This window comes from Chrysemys picta, chromosome 4 (genome assembly GCF_011386835.1).
Source record: "Chrysemys picta bellii isolate R12L10 chromosome 4, ASM1138683v2, whole genome shotgun sequence".
NCBI classification, from domain to species: Eukaryota; Metazoa; Chordata; order Testudines; family Emydidae; genus Chrysemys; species Chrysemys picta.
In genome coordinates this window covers 47,674,196-47,688,267 of record NC_088794.1, presented here as the reverse complement: position 1 = coordinate 47,688,267, position 14,072 = coordinate 47,674,196, and the positions used below count along the sequence as shown (strand labels likewise).

The window sequence follows — 14,072 nt, the reverse complement described above, 5'->3', positions numbered from 1 at the left end:
GCCTCTTTAGGGTGAAAATGTGACACTTGTTCTTGTATAGCTCTTAACAATTGCAGGCACATGTGGAAGAATGATCACTAGACATTCCTTAGCTATGTGAACACATTTTAGAAATCAGGCCACACGTACCCTTAGCACTGCACCTAATTTATTTTACACCAGCAATACCACTCACACTATGCACCCTTACAGGTATCATATTTATATATGGAGATGCACTTAAGTCACAGCTTGTAAGCCAGGAAATGAAGTGAGCTTAGGGTCTTGAACAGACTGAGGAATAGTCTAACAATTTCCCAGCACTACTGCGTAATTACTTACAGTGGGAAGATAAGAACACAAAAGTTAAAGATGGTATTTTGAACAACAACAACAACAAAAGCTTTCTCATTTATCACCTGTTAAGACGATGGAGACAAAATGGCTAAGGCTGGAAGCGTTGTCAGGAGACCCTCCAGTTCTATGGGCAGAAAAGAGGAGTTGCAGGCCATGTTTATGGAAGTTCCTGCAGAGAGATTATTTTTTCCTTAGCTGGAGGGACATTGGATAGAGGGTCAGTGATGAGTATAACTATTATGTTTATTACCATAATACTTATGCACCAACTGAGAATGGGACCTCGTGCTAGAAAAAATGTTCCTAGTAGATAGTAAGTTTACTACCTTGTCAGGATGGATTCTTGCCTGGTAGGGAAGTATTTACATACAGAGAAAATGTTCCGCTTCCATAAAAATCCAAGATTAAGCACAGTATCCCTTGCTGCCCTGCTAGGTATTGAGTTTCTATGTCCTGACTGGGCTCCTGGGTCCTAGAAGATCCAGGTTTAGAAAGAAAACCAAACGACGCTGGCCACATAGTAACTGTGAGTACAGAGAATAGGGAGGGGGTAGGGTTCCATCAAAAATAAGAAATTACTAGTTTATATAGGGTTTTCATATGGTGAAATAAAAATATTTTATCAAAATTTCACCTTGATAGGTGAAGGGAATGGAAACTTTATCATGTGGAATAACTGGAAGTTTTAGATAGTTGTTCAACTACAGATGCTCACATGAATTACATTTGAGTCTTAAACCAAAACTTAAACCCTGATTCAGCAAAACACTTAAGGTTGTGCTGAAATATATTTCTATGCAGCAAGTACCTAAGTGTGTGCTTTCCCTTTGTATTTCTGGTTCTGAAAACTTACACATTTCCCAAACTGGTTTCTATATTTTAGGTTATAATAATAGTTTAGGAACACTTCACTTTTTTAAATAGTTGAAATTCTAATTTACTTTGGAATGGCATTTTTTCTCCTATCTTTACAGTTACCAAAGTTTGTATGTGAGGAAATTTAGGCATAAGAATCTTTGTGCTTTTCCCCCAATATTGAACTGAAATTAAGTTCAATTTGCTCTCTTCTCTTATATGGTATAAAGGGAAGCTGAAGGGCAATAATGTAGCTGAAGAGGGTCAGGAAAGACAGTGAGGAGAGTGCTCAAAACCACCATCATATCACCTCTAGTTGGCCCAAACACAAATACATTGCAGTCTGTGCAATGTATCTTTTTGCTATGGAGTACATTCTGTGTGAAAACTAGGAACCTGAATTTATTTTTCAGAATGGAACTTTGTAAATCCTTGGGATGCATCTTCTGAAACACTGTCATTCCTAATGTACTTGTAAACTAAAGAAAAATACTGGTAAATTAAAATGACTGTTCAAGAAACAGAAGTATCCTTTTTTGTTTGATTTCCCTCAGTAGGGAATATTTTAAATGTCCTTTTCTTTTGTCAGCTTCGAGAGAAAGTGTGTGTGCGTGAGAGAGTGGGGATGGAAGACTGTAATTGAAAGAAGGGATGAAGAATATGGCCTTGCAGCTTGTATTTGGTATTGTTACAGAATGCATGTGCTGTTAATACTTTTCATGTAAAGTAAGCTAAAAGTATTGTGTTGAAATGATTATTCACTTATCGTGCTGACTTTAAGAATATTACCTGTGTGTTTGTCAAAATCTTTAGTCATATGACTGGCTTTATTTCGTCTAAGAATTTCCATGGTTACTTTATTAAGTTGAAGTTACAGTATGCTTACAAAGTGTATGATTACATATGTGTATTGCAAATATACTCATTGCTGTATTGCTAGCCAGGTTCAGTTTAAATAAGCTGTAGATGTGAATTCTTTTCAATGGAAGGCTTGTATAGAAAATTAATGCAATTACATTGCCCAATTAAAAAAAAAATTTAAGGCCTCAATTTTTTTTGTTAGAAACCACGTTAATCCATACAAGCTTGCATGTCCCTTTTGCCATTAAGGGCACTGTAAACATACATTTTAAGTGATCTTTTTTCTAATTGTGTGACCAAACAAAACTTGTCGGGTATTTCGAATTAGGTGCTCTTAAACCTAAAACTAGTGATTGCTGGTTAGATTAGCTGATAGAATAAATTTTGTTTGAAAGAAACTAATTCTTAACTGTCAAACTATATTTAAACAAGTCCTCAAGCTCTTGAATTTTCTCACCCATTGTTGAGGTAAAAATTACAAAGAGTGAGAATACATTTCTTTATGCTATATGTGACTGATAATGAAAGAGAAGATCATAACATTGTGTCTTTTTGTCAAGTTGTGGGTCATTACCTTTTTCACCCTGATATAAGATGTACAAATGGATTGATAGAATAGATATGTCTGCACTGCCTACATATTTGTTCTTATTATAGTAAAAATCAATGTGCAGCAGTCCAGCAGATGGCAGTAGGTTTTTTCTCTGTGGCAGGTGTTTGTGCTGTAGTATTAAAATATTTAATATAATTCCCTTTTATAGTAAATTAAATCAGGTTAGCTATCCAGTAACAATAACACAAAACCAATCAGTTTTTATATTCTTCAATTTTTATCTGTGGGCTGATTTTTGAATAATTTAAATTATATGAGTTACACTAACACTGAATTCTGGATAGATATCAAATGGTGTTTCCTAACATTTTCACCATGAGTGTTCATGTTGGCAGTTTTCCAGGAACTGCAGGGCCAAACCTATTTGGCATATAAAAAACATAATATTTTTCAGTATTTGAATCTTCTCTGACAGCGAAATAGAAATTGCTTGTTCTTCTGTTGAAAAACCCAGAATTGATCAGCTTTTTCAACTTCAGTTCTGAAAAAGAATTGCTATGGCCTTCATTTTACATCTCTGTAGCTACACATTAATTCTTGGTGCCTATTCCTTGTTTCAATGAGGACAATGGCAAAAATTCCATTGATTTCAGTAGTAGCAGGATCACTGAAGTACAGAGAATTCCTTCTTTCCATTTATGGACATCCTGTACCAGAGATCACCACTAGTTTTCCATCTTGTCATTTCATATCAAGAATAAGACACTTCTGCAAGGTAAACAACAAAAGATGATCCTGGTCTTGTTTAAAAATGGGACAGATAGCAATTTTGTAGAAAGACTTTTTTTTGTAAGTCCAAACGTGGCAATTATTAACCAGACAAACCATCTTGGAACACTGAGATAAAATAAATATTTTAAATAATCTGCAAGGTTATTCAAAGTATAACCAATTCTCAAAATACATCTTCATAAAATGAATGATCTGAAATTAGAGATGTGCAATGAGACTCTCCTCTTCCTCCCAAAATCTTTTGGCTGCTCCACAAAATGACTGCACCGCACCTTAAAGGAGGGTGGGGACATTGTCTGGCTTGCTGGGGAAAGGAGAATATTTCTTTAAGGGTGGGGGTGTGAGAGAGAGGCATAGATGCTGCTGCAAAAGCAGAGTGGGTCAGTGTGGTCCCCAGGGACCAGAAGGGATGGGAAGTTGATAAAGGGCAAGCCTGGCGGGAGAAGCCCCTTTTTCCTGGACCAAGTGGAGCAGCACCCACCTTCCCACCCATGGCAAAATACCAAGTTTTGGTTGGGACCCTCTGTGGGTGTTGTGCTAGCCACTCCTTTCTTAGGGGAGTGGGGGGGGGGGGAGAAGGAATTTTTCCCTTGCCACCAGATTGGCCAAGGTGGAGTGGAGTTTTCTTAGTCTTCACCACAACAGGTTTGAGGGGGAGACTTTGTTATGGTGACTAGGGAAGGGAGTTAGGCTAAGATGTCGCAACTCATTAGGCAAGTGTGGGGTGGATGTCTCGTACAGGTACTCTGTAGGGAAGGATGCAGTGTTCTGATAAATAGGTATGGGACTTAAAGGAGGTGTTTGTTAAAGGAGCAGAATGGGGGAGGGTGGTTTGGGGTGCCTATGACTGGCGTGGTAGGGAGCCAACTCCCCTCTTCCTTTATAGCCCACCTCAACCCTCACTTGGGCAGGGAGGAATGGTAAGGTCCCAGCAATAGGTTGACTGGGGACCAGAATGTAAAAAGTGGGGGCTGGTGGAAACTCTCAGGTAGATATTGAAATGATCATGGAGTTACCTGCACTGTACACTTTTATCTGCTGGGTAGTCCCAGACATCTAATAATAAAGTTGTAGCCTGATTAAACTATATCCAGTGTCTCCTGTCCTTCTTCCAGTATAGCTGGACAATAGTCTGTAGTATTTATTCAGAAGGGGCAGTACCAGTATGCAGAGACTAAATAGCAACAAAGTTTTATATTTATATTGAAAATTAAAGTAGCTCTAGAAGAGTGGTTCTACTTGCTGGGTAGAGATTCCTAAAGAGAGCGAAACTGGCCCTGTAGTTTGCTATGAGAGTCCAAACTATTTTTAACTTTGGGTGAGAAGATCTGTAGGATTGCTAAAAGATGTTCCCAGGTGTTTTTACTGTGATAAATTATGTAAATATTTTCAGCCTTAGGTTCAGTCCTTATATATTGAATCAAAGTAAATTCTACCAGTTGTGAAACTTTCCTTAGAATTAGAAAAAAAAATTGTTTTCCAGTTAAATGCATTTATAAAATTAACCCTTGAGGTTTAGTGGCATTGTTATTTACTGCTTGTTTAGAGAAGCCATACATTCTGAATTAAAGTAGCAAAATGGAAGTGATTCCTGCCAACTAAGAGAATGCAAAATGCATTCCTGCCAACTAAGAGAATTTGTACCTAGACTCCTTCCTTGTAGGACAGTGATGATGAATATATTACCAGGGGGGTGATATCTATATTTTTGAGGAACATGCCAGCAGTAACATGCTGTTGTTTCATGCTGTTAGAGCTAAAGGAAGTAGCCTCCCCCCATTCATAATTAAGGAGATCTTGTGATATCTGCATAGAAGAATGTTGGGTCAGAGGCACAAAGAAAGCAATTAGACATGTTTGGAGGGGGGGTACTCAAAAACTGGAAAGACAGCGCATTTTCTACAGTTTATAGTATGTCAGATAATGAATTTGTCAAAGAATGTGAAGAATGCCACCAATGAAAGACTGCTTAGTGTTTTGTTATAATAGGCATGATCAAAACTAATCTTTGTGAATTAACAATACTTATTCTTTATTACTGTATAGAGTCTTTTTTTAGTATGGCTACTTGTGAAATGTGCTGAGTAATTGGTTATGAGTTTATCTGAGTGATCTATTTCTTCACTAGAAATTCAGCATTCCATAGGTTAATAAGGCTTTTTTTGCAAATCCCAGCTGGTTTCCTTGTGAAGAAATTCCTGTAGTTCCTGGATTCTCTAGGGAAAGTGGTGAACAACCCTGTGGTTTTCAACTACAAAATGGATTGAAACTTTGTCTGCGATTATATGATCATTTTTGTTTGAATATGAAAAAGACTGCTAAAATTGCTTTAGTTACAATACATAGTAGTATTGCTGTATATAGATGTGTAGTAGTAAATCCACGCAAAAAACCCAAACTATTTTAACTAATGAAGAATTTTATCAGATTGTAAAAGCTCCATTTGGTATAGTCTGTCTTACTGTCTGTATCTACAGATATACACAGGGAACATTAATATGAAATACTGTCTTATTAAAATGTATGACAATGACAGCATGATTTGTTATAGCACAGTACATTCCAATGTTGTGCATATTTTTAATTATTTGTTTAAATACTTTGGCAAAGGGATGGCTTGGACTGCATACCTTTATATCACAGTCAAATGTACCTACAATAGTGGAAACTTATTTAAATAGAATTCCATATAAAATAAAAAAAAATGTTTTCTTTTATTTATTTTTCTGGTTTACAAAAATGTATCCACTTCTCATGTGTCTGGGTGTATGTATAGTTTAAAAATGCCACCAAATTAGTTAACCAGTGCTAATCGAACATGCATTATATTTCATCCCTCAACCCTAGAGTATATGTAATCCCAATTAAATTCCTGCTTTAACCTATTCAGGTAAAAATCTGAGAAAACAGATGGGACTTACATTGTGCTCTGAAGGTCAACGAACTTTAGTCATGTAGGGGATGTGACTTCCAGTGTCTCCAGATAATTAAATCTAGGGTCTGTTGAACAACAGCTGGCTCTGTTACATTGGAAAGTGAGGAAGATCTGGTCTCTCAGATAACTAAGGGTATATCTACACCCAGCCGCTAATTCGGCGGCTGGCAATCGAAGTTCTGGGTTCGACTTATCGCGTCTTGTCTGGACGCGATAAGTCGAACCAGGAAGTGCTCGCCGTCGACTGCGGTACTCCAGCTAGATGAGAGGAGTACCGCGGAGTCGACGGGGGAGCCTGCCTGCCGCGTGTGGACCGAGGTAAGTTTGAACTAAGGTACTTTGAACTTCAGCTACGTTATTCACATAGCTGAAGTTGCGTACCTTAGTTCGATTTGGGGGTTTAGTGTAGACCAAGCCTAAGATCCAAATGACATGCTGCCAAACTTTCAGAATCAAAACCAGCACATTGAATTACACCTGAGGACATGTAGGGGGAGTCAGTGCAGTCTTTGGATACTGGTGTAATATGCTCCCTTTGGCTAGCCTCATTACGTGGGTGAGTTGCTATGCTCAGCAGCAGGTGTAGCCTCTACGTGGGCATCAGGTGTAATGCCATGTAGAATGTATTACAGGACTTTCATCTAGACATAACAAAACCAAGGGTGACAATAGCAAGATACACATTCAAGAGAACAATTGAGCTAAATAAGGATGAAAAAGATACATCTATGAGTGGCTAGATAGTAAGTGAGACCCTCAGAGCAGATACAGTCACCCATCACCAGTTACTGGGATCTCACTGAAAAGTATTAATTGAACCACATGTGATCCTATCCATTTCTGCCAGGTCCACAGTTAGTTCAAGAAAACTTTGTGATCAGTGACATCAGACTTCTGATAGACTAGGAGTAATCAAACATACCTACAATATGTGCATAATAGTACAGTAATGAAGTATTCACCAGTTTTCAGTCTCTTTAAAGTGCTGTAGCATAATTTTTGTGAAAGACTAAAGCAGAGGATAAATGGCTAATTTGGCATCCTATTTATGCATATTGAATAGACTTAGGCCCTGCTCATGCAGGTGACTTCAGAGGATCTCTGTATGTGTTCAGGGGGTGTACCCATTTACAGTTTTAGGTTCAGGTCCTTACTTTTTTCTTTTAAACAGAAACCAGTTATTTATTAATTTTCATACAGTTTGACAGAACTACATTTTTGATATGAAAATGAGGAAACAGTTATTCTCCTTCATGGCAATGTGAGGGGATTTAAGTCAGTATTTTGGTTCTTATGGGGAGGGATAGCTCAGTGGTTTGAGCATTGGCCTGCTAAACCCAGGGTTGCAAGTTCAATCCTTGAGGGGGCCATTTAGGGAACTGGGGCAAAATCTGTACTTGGTCCTGCTAGTGAAGGCAAGGGATTGGATTCAATGACCTTTCAAGGTCCCTGCCAGTTCTATGAGATAGGTATATCTCCATATATATTTATTTACTTTTTAATAATTACATCAGCAGAGTGTCTGTGCATATAGTGTTTTCTATAAAGCTGTTGGGATTTTCCCATAGGTAACTAAAAATAATGTGTTCGATTCTTTCAAAGATTCCATGCAATATATAATTTTTTTCTTTCTAAGCAATCTTGGTCCTTTAACATTCTAAAAATATTTCTTTGTAGGAATACTAGCCTTATTTATAAGAGATGCTTCTTTCTATTAATTAACTGAAGTGTATCTGTTTTCAAGGGAACAAAAGAGACTGAAGGTGAAGAAGAGGAGTCTGGTTTAATTCAGCCTGCTGAAGTATTTGCTCCCAAAAGCCTGGTGTTGGTGTCCAGACTAGATTATCCAGAAATTTTCAGGGTAAAGAACTCCCAGATGCCATTTGTAATATGTGTCCGTGTACAAATCTGTTTTTAATGAGCAGCAGTGACAAGTAGTTTTGATTTAAAACATCTCCGCATTGGTTTGGGAATTTACCAGCACAAGTAGAATTAGACTGTACTAAATAAAAATCAATGTCTAGGAGACTGAATGCCCCTCTGGGTTAATGCAGTGCCCTTTTACTCAGAGGCCTAGTTTTAAATCTACATAGACCACAAAATAGTCTTACTGATCTCAGCTAAAAGCCTAATGAAAAAAATCTTCATGACAAAACCCTCCTTATAGGTAAAATTAATCTCAACTGATACAATTTGTTTAAGAATATTAAGAATTAAATTTTAAGTATCAAGGATTATAGTATATGAATTATCTTCCTACCTATAATGTGAGTGAATTAGTGACGCTTCCAGATCAATTTAAGATATATAAAGATTCTAAGGAATCTAAGATTTTTTTCAGTTGGGATTGTGACTGACCTGAAGTAAACAGAAAACTTAAATTTTTATCAGGCCTCTAGCACTTTCAGGTGTTTAAAAAAATTATTATATTAACTGAAGCAAAAATAGTTCAGCGTAGTAATGCAGGAATAATTCATCTAATAGTAAGTTGCTGCCATAGTGTTGAAACTATTTGTAATTGGATAACTCCTATCAAATTGATCCATTTTTCAGAATTTTCAATATTTTCGCCAGCTAAAAATAGAAGGCAGCCAAAGTGCTATTACCGAGCAGTGTAATTTACTCTCTCCCTTCCTTCTCTAAGACTTACTGGGAACCAATATTGTATCATCTATTGCTAAACAAATAGCTTTATCAGTTTTGTCAAACTTAATCAAAATTGAAGAGATGCAAAATAAAGATACTAATGCTAAAATGTCAATGCTGTTTATTTTAAAATATTCTGTTTACTGAAATAACAAAAGCACAAACTGTAAATAGAGAAGACATACAAATGTGGATCACTGATCCTCAGAAGAATAATGGGATTATAGAGGTAAAATTGTAGGCATCAATCCGGAATCAGATTCTATGAGCATGGATTCCTGCACTGACATGAATTCCCAATGATTTAGTGGTACTTTACATAAACATGGAGATTTATGGAAGGAGATCTCAGTGCCTGAGCAAGGGAACTCAGATTAAGCATTATATTTCTTTTTAAAATGTGGATACACAAACTCTGTAGAGTTTTGGGAAATCCAACAAGAATTCAGGGGGGTTGGTGTGACATTTCTTCAAGTGAATGAATTCTTTTGCAGAAAATTACTTTTTCTCCTTTTGGAATGTACTTTACCATATTAAGATTGTCCTAGGACATGTTTATTTTAAAGTTACTGTATATTTGTCAGCAATTATCACCACATAACAATTTTATATATTTATTATTCAACTTTTTAGGCTTGCCTTGGCTTGATCTACACTGTGCATGTGGACAGCCTGAATGTGTCCTTGGAGAGTCTCATTGCAAATCTCTGTTCATGCCTGGTCCCTGCGGCCGGAGGCTCTCAGGTAAGTGGAAAAAAGTATTTTTCCAGTTAATTTAATTTATGAAGAAAACAAAAAATAAATTCTTTAAATATTTTCATTGAAAAAAAGGATCATAGTTCAGCTGAGTGTTGTCCCTGTAGCCTGCCTTCTAAAGACAGCAAAAATTCCATTCCAGGTTAAGGTCAAAGGGTTAATTTTGTTACTGGATTTGCCTTTTACAAGGCAGAGTAACAAATCAAGCAGTTTGTTATGAGTTCAACTTTTTTTTAATACTATGTGTTCAGAAATAATTTTGTTTTATGCATTTTTTCTTGGGGGCTCTGTTATGTGCCCTCCTTTTTCATTCACTTTGTGTATGTGTGATGGTATAGTTCAAGATTCCATTGCCCCTTTAAGACAATTGCTACTTCAGTGCTAATTGTTTCTCACTCTCATTTTTATGACGCACAAACATGAATATGAAGTAACAATATATTTATTCAGATTTCTGAAATGCAACTGAAGGTGTCCAAAATACTCCAAAAACTAAAAATTACAGAATAAGCAAAGGGGTGTCCATAAGTATATCTATCTCATCCTCAGCAGTCTTAACGAAGAGAGAAAAAAGTTATTTTCAATACAGATGTTGTCCAAACTGCAGGAATGTAATATGTGGTGATGCTCTAAGACAAAAGTATAAAATAACAGTTATTTAATGAAAAAATAAATTATTTATTCTTACATGTAGTTAAAATAGGAATAGCATATTATGCCAAGATAATGAGTGCCACCAATCTCTCTCTGTGAATGCACAACGCTACAGAATTATCAAAGTTAACTGGAAGAATAAATAAATCTTCTTGTGAATTGAACTACAAGTAACTCCTATGCTGATTAATGTAATTGGTGAGTAATATATTAGAGCTGGAAGTCAGGTTGCCATGAAGATTATAGATTCTTTATAACTGAAATTCTCAGGCCTGGTTATCTACAGTATCTACTAACTGAAAAATCTCTCATCATGTTTATAGAAATGTGATCTGTACACTATAAGCTAAACAGAGTAGTGGATAGTCCATTTTTCTAGTTCTAGTTTCATTAAGGATAATTGGGAAGATTTCTTTCAGGGTTTTTGGACTTTTCTAAATGAGGAAAAATTGCACTCTAAAATTTTAACTATTTTAGAGCTTCTTCAGGACCTAAAATTCTCTTGATGTTATACTAATTTCCTATAGATCTAACATAACCTCATTCAGTAATATTTATTATATTCACTATAGTATCTGAAACTATTGACAAAATTACAAAAAGCTAACAAGCACTGAAAGGTCTGATTCAAATAAAGTAACTCTTTGATCTATTTTTGTTTTTTTTTAGCAACACATCTTTAAGATTTTTTTCTTCCCTTCTTTCATATTTCTTGTTGGAAAGCTGAAATGGTTCTTAAATTTTGTCCTGAAAATGGTGAGACTTATGGTCATTCTAATTATCTCTAATCTTCAGCATATGCTACTTATCAAGAGTGGAAACAGAGACCTTGGGGATGGGAACTAGATGGCATAAACCATAAACTTTTCATCTCTGCAGATGGACACTTTCCACCACACAACTTGGATTGATGGGCAGTCTGCCAAAGAGTCACAGGTTTGCAGTAGGAAGTCAAAATTCATATGCATCACTAGTACAGTGTGGAGGAGTTTACAGCTGATCCTGGCTGTACTGTTCCTGTTTCAGCTAGTGCTTTTAGTCCTTAACCTTTCATCAGCACCAAAATCACTCTCTCAAAATAAAATCTAGAAAGAAAAAAAAATCTTCAAATATTGATGTTACATTTCTCTAATATGCAGAAATAGGGAGTATTTTTGAATATTGGAGAAGCTATAATCTACATATGTGTTCCTTGGGTGAGAATCCAGGTCTTTGTTCAGTAGATTAAATAGTGAGACATCCCTGAAAATTAGATTATAAAACTAAAACTGTAATATCAAATTGCTAAATTGAATTTAGAATGCACGATCTGTACACTTTGTCTCTCTGCTCTCTTATGGGCCCTCAGTTTCCTTGAAGAAACCCTGCAGACTCCCAGCTCTTTCCCGTTTTGATTCCATGCTCCACTTTGTAGGCATCATCTATTAAATAGGATTTTCATCAGTCTGCCAGTGCCACTTCTTAATCAGATGAAAGGGTCACTGTTGATGTAAGATCCTCCCTTCTCCTTTAATTCAAACCAGTAGAGATCTGTGCTTGCACAGCATTCTGCCCTTTCTTGGTAGGGACAAGTGACTATGCTAAGGAATTCTCATGGAGCCTAAGTTCTAACATGACAGTGCAGACAACTACCGCTTCCTAGGTTGCTGGGGCTAACCCATAAGTTGCCTATTTATTTTATTTTACTGTGGGTTTTTTTATTATTGCAGTGGGAGAAAAAGGTTTGGGAGACTATTAGATACTTGCCTTAGTTTAAAGGGGAAAGGACATAAATTCAGTTTCTTTTCCTCATACCTGTTCATAGCCCTTTTAACATTGGCTCAAACAGAAAACTACAAACAATATCTGTGAGGATTTCCCCACCACCAGCAATGCCATACAGATTAATTTCGCTTAGTTTTCTTTCCTCATGCCTAGAAACCCTTGTGCCTTCCTTTCAGATATACTAATCTAACGTGTTCTTTGACTGGTTCACACCTGTATTCTACTTAGGTGTGTTCATGTCCAGCACAAGCAGAGCTGGAAAGTTTTCCATGTACACAGTGGGGTAGTACACATGCTGCATGCCTCCTTATGGCCCGTGCTGAGGCTATTTAAGGGTGGCAGCGCCCCAACTCTCCTCACTTTATTCTCACCACCTGGGCCTGAGTCAGAGGTCTCTGTGTGGTGTACCTCATGGTTACTATGCAGTTAGCAATTTTTCCCATATGTGCTTTTGTTTTTAGTTTTCTGAAGTTAGTTGTAGTTTAACAGTAGTAGCTAGCAGTTAGCAATAGTTTAGATAGTTTTAGTAGATTAGGATAGAGTCTGGAGACATGCCACCACCAGGCTTCAAACATTGTTCCTAGTGTGGGTTAGATTTCCCAAATAGTTATCCCCACACATGCTACCTCTTATGCCTCCGTGAGGGGCACATCAAAGAGAAATGTGGTATTTGTCATTTGTCATTCTTTTAAAAAGAGAATACAAATATCTAGAGACTTATCCCTCAAACAGCACCTTATGGAATAGATGTTTTTCCCAATCCTCCAGCCCCAGAACTGGGCTCTGAGGTAACCACAGTCTCAGACAGGTTTCTGAACTCACTGTTCTCAACAGATGAGAAGAGGTCGATCCTCCTCTAGAGAGCCACTATGAATAAGAACCCATAAAACAAACAGGAGACATTCCAAGTCCAAAAAGGACTCCAGACTTCTCTGGGACTTGTCTGGAGCACAGTGTAGAGTCGGGCCTTCATCCTATCTCTCCCTGGTACGAAGATGAGATTGTATTGCTATTGTGCTATCGACTTCAGCACCACGGCAGGGTGTACATTGAGTCCAGTGCCAACAGCACGGGTCCTTTCGGACCCATCAATGCTGCAGGCTTTTAAAGCAGTGTCTGACCTCCTTAGCATTTCTGTCCCAATGGCACAAGACACTCTAACTGAAGATATACCCTCAGCCATTCTGGATGGAATGGAATACAATGACTGTACCAGTACTGGTTTTGATTCAGAGAGGCAGTAAAGATGCTCCCCTGACACTAACTTCAGTATTGCTCTCTACGAGATTGGTATAATCTTTGACTTTGAAATCTGTGTCAATGGTTTATCATGCACTTCAAGTTTTGGCACCAAATTATTCATTTGTTATGACACTGGCACCACCTGAAAGGCCCCTTCCTGGCACCAAAATTTGAGAGGGGCCCTTTAACATATCGGGGTGCATCTTGGATTCTGACCACTGTACCAACCTTGGTACCGAAGTTGCTGACTTCCCTCTGGGCTGTTGACTCATTAGGATACCTGATAGCCCCTCCAGGCATGGCTTCTCCACTACCTCCTTTTTTTCCCTCCAATTCTGACTCAGAATCATGCTCCTCTTCGCCTTCCTCTCCTAGGTGAAAATTGAAAAGAGCCTCTGACATGTTTGTGGAAGGGGAGCATCAGTACTGAGAGCAGAACCACTTTAGTACTGGGAACAGGCTGCTTTGGCTGAGTCCATAGTGGCCTCCAGTTCCATACCCACTGCATCTGTGGACCTATTGGCACTCCTGGGGAGTTCCTTGATTGTAGACCTGTTCCAGAGGAAAGTCCCCACCACTAAGCCACCCTGAAGCGCTGCTGGTTTCACAGAAGAACTCATAGGCATCTTCTACTGAGCCACCACAACATCACCCTGAACCTGTGGACCAGGTTTCAGT

At 37.7% G+C, this 14,072-nt stretch overlaps 1 protein-coding gene across 10 annotated transcripts in view; it reads left to right on the top strand.

The window, feature by feature from the left end:
• The window catches only part of SBF2 (SET binding factor 2), a 570,707-nt gene that overhangs the window by 276,997 nt on the left and 279,638 nt on the right, over positions 1-14,072 (top strand). For all 10 annotated transcript variants that reach the window (XR_010600515.1, XR_010600516.1, XM_065592221.1 and 7 more), the window contains 2 exons: positions 8,077-8,193; positions 9,612-9,722. Coding sequence is in view for 7 of the 10 variants with exons in the window: in XM_065592221.1 (XP_065448293.1) it covers positions 8,077-8,193; positions 9,612-9,722 (228 nt within the window). In the remaining 3 variants the exon portion in view is untranslated. The remainder of the gene's footprint in view (positions 1-8,076; positions 8,194-9,611; positions 9,723-14,072) is intronic.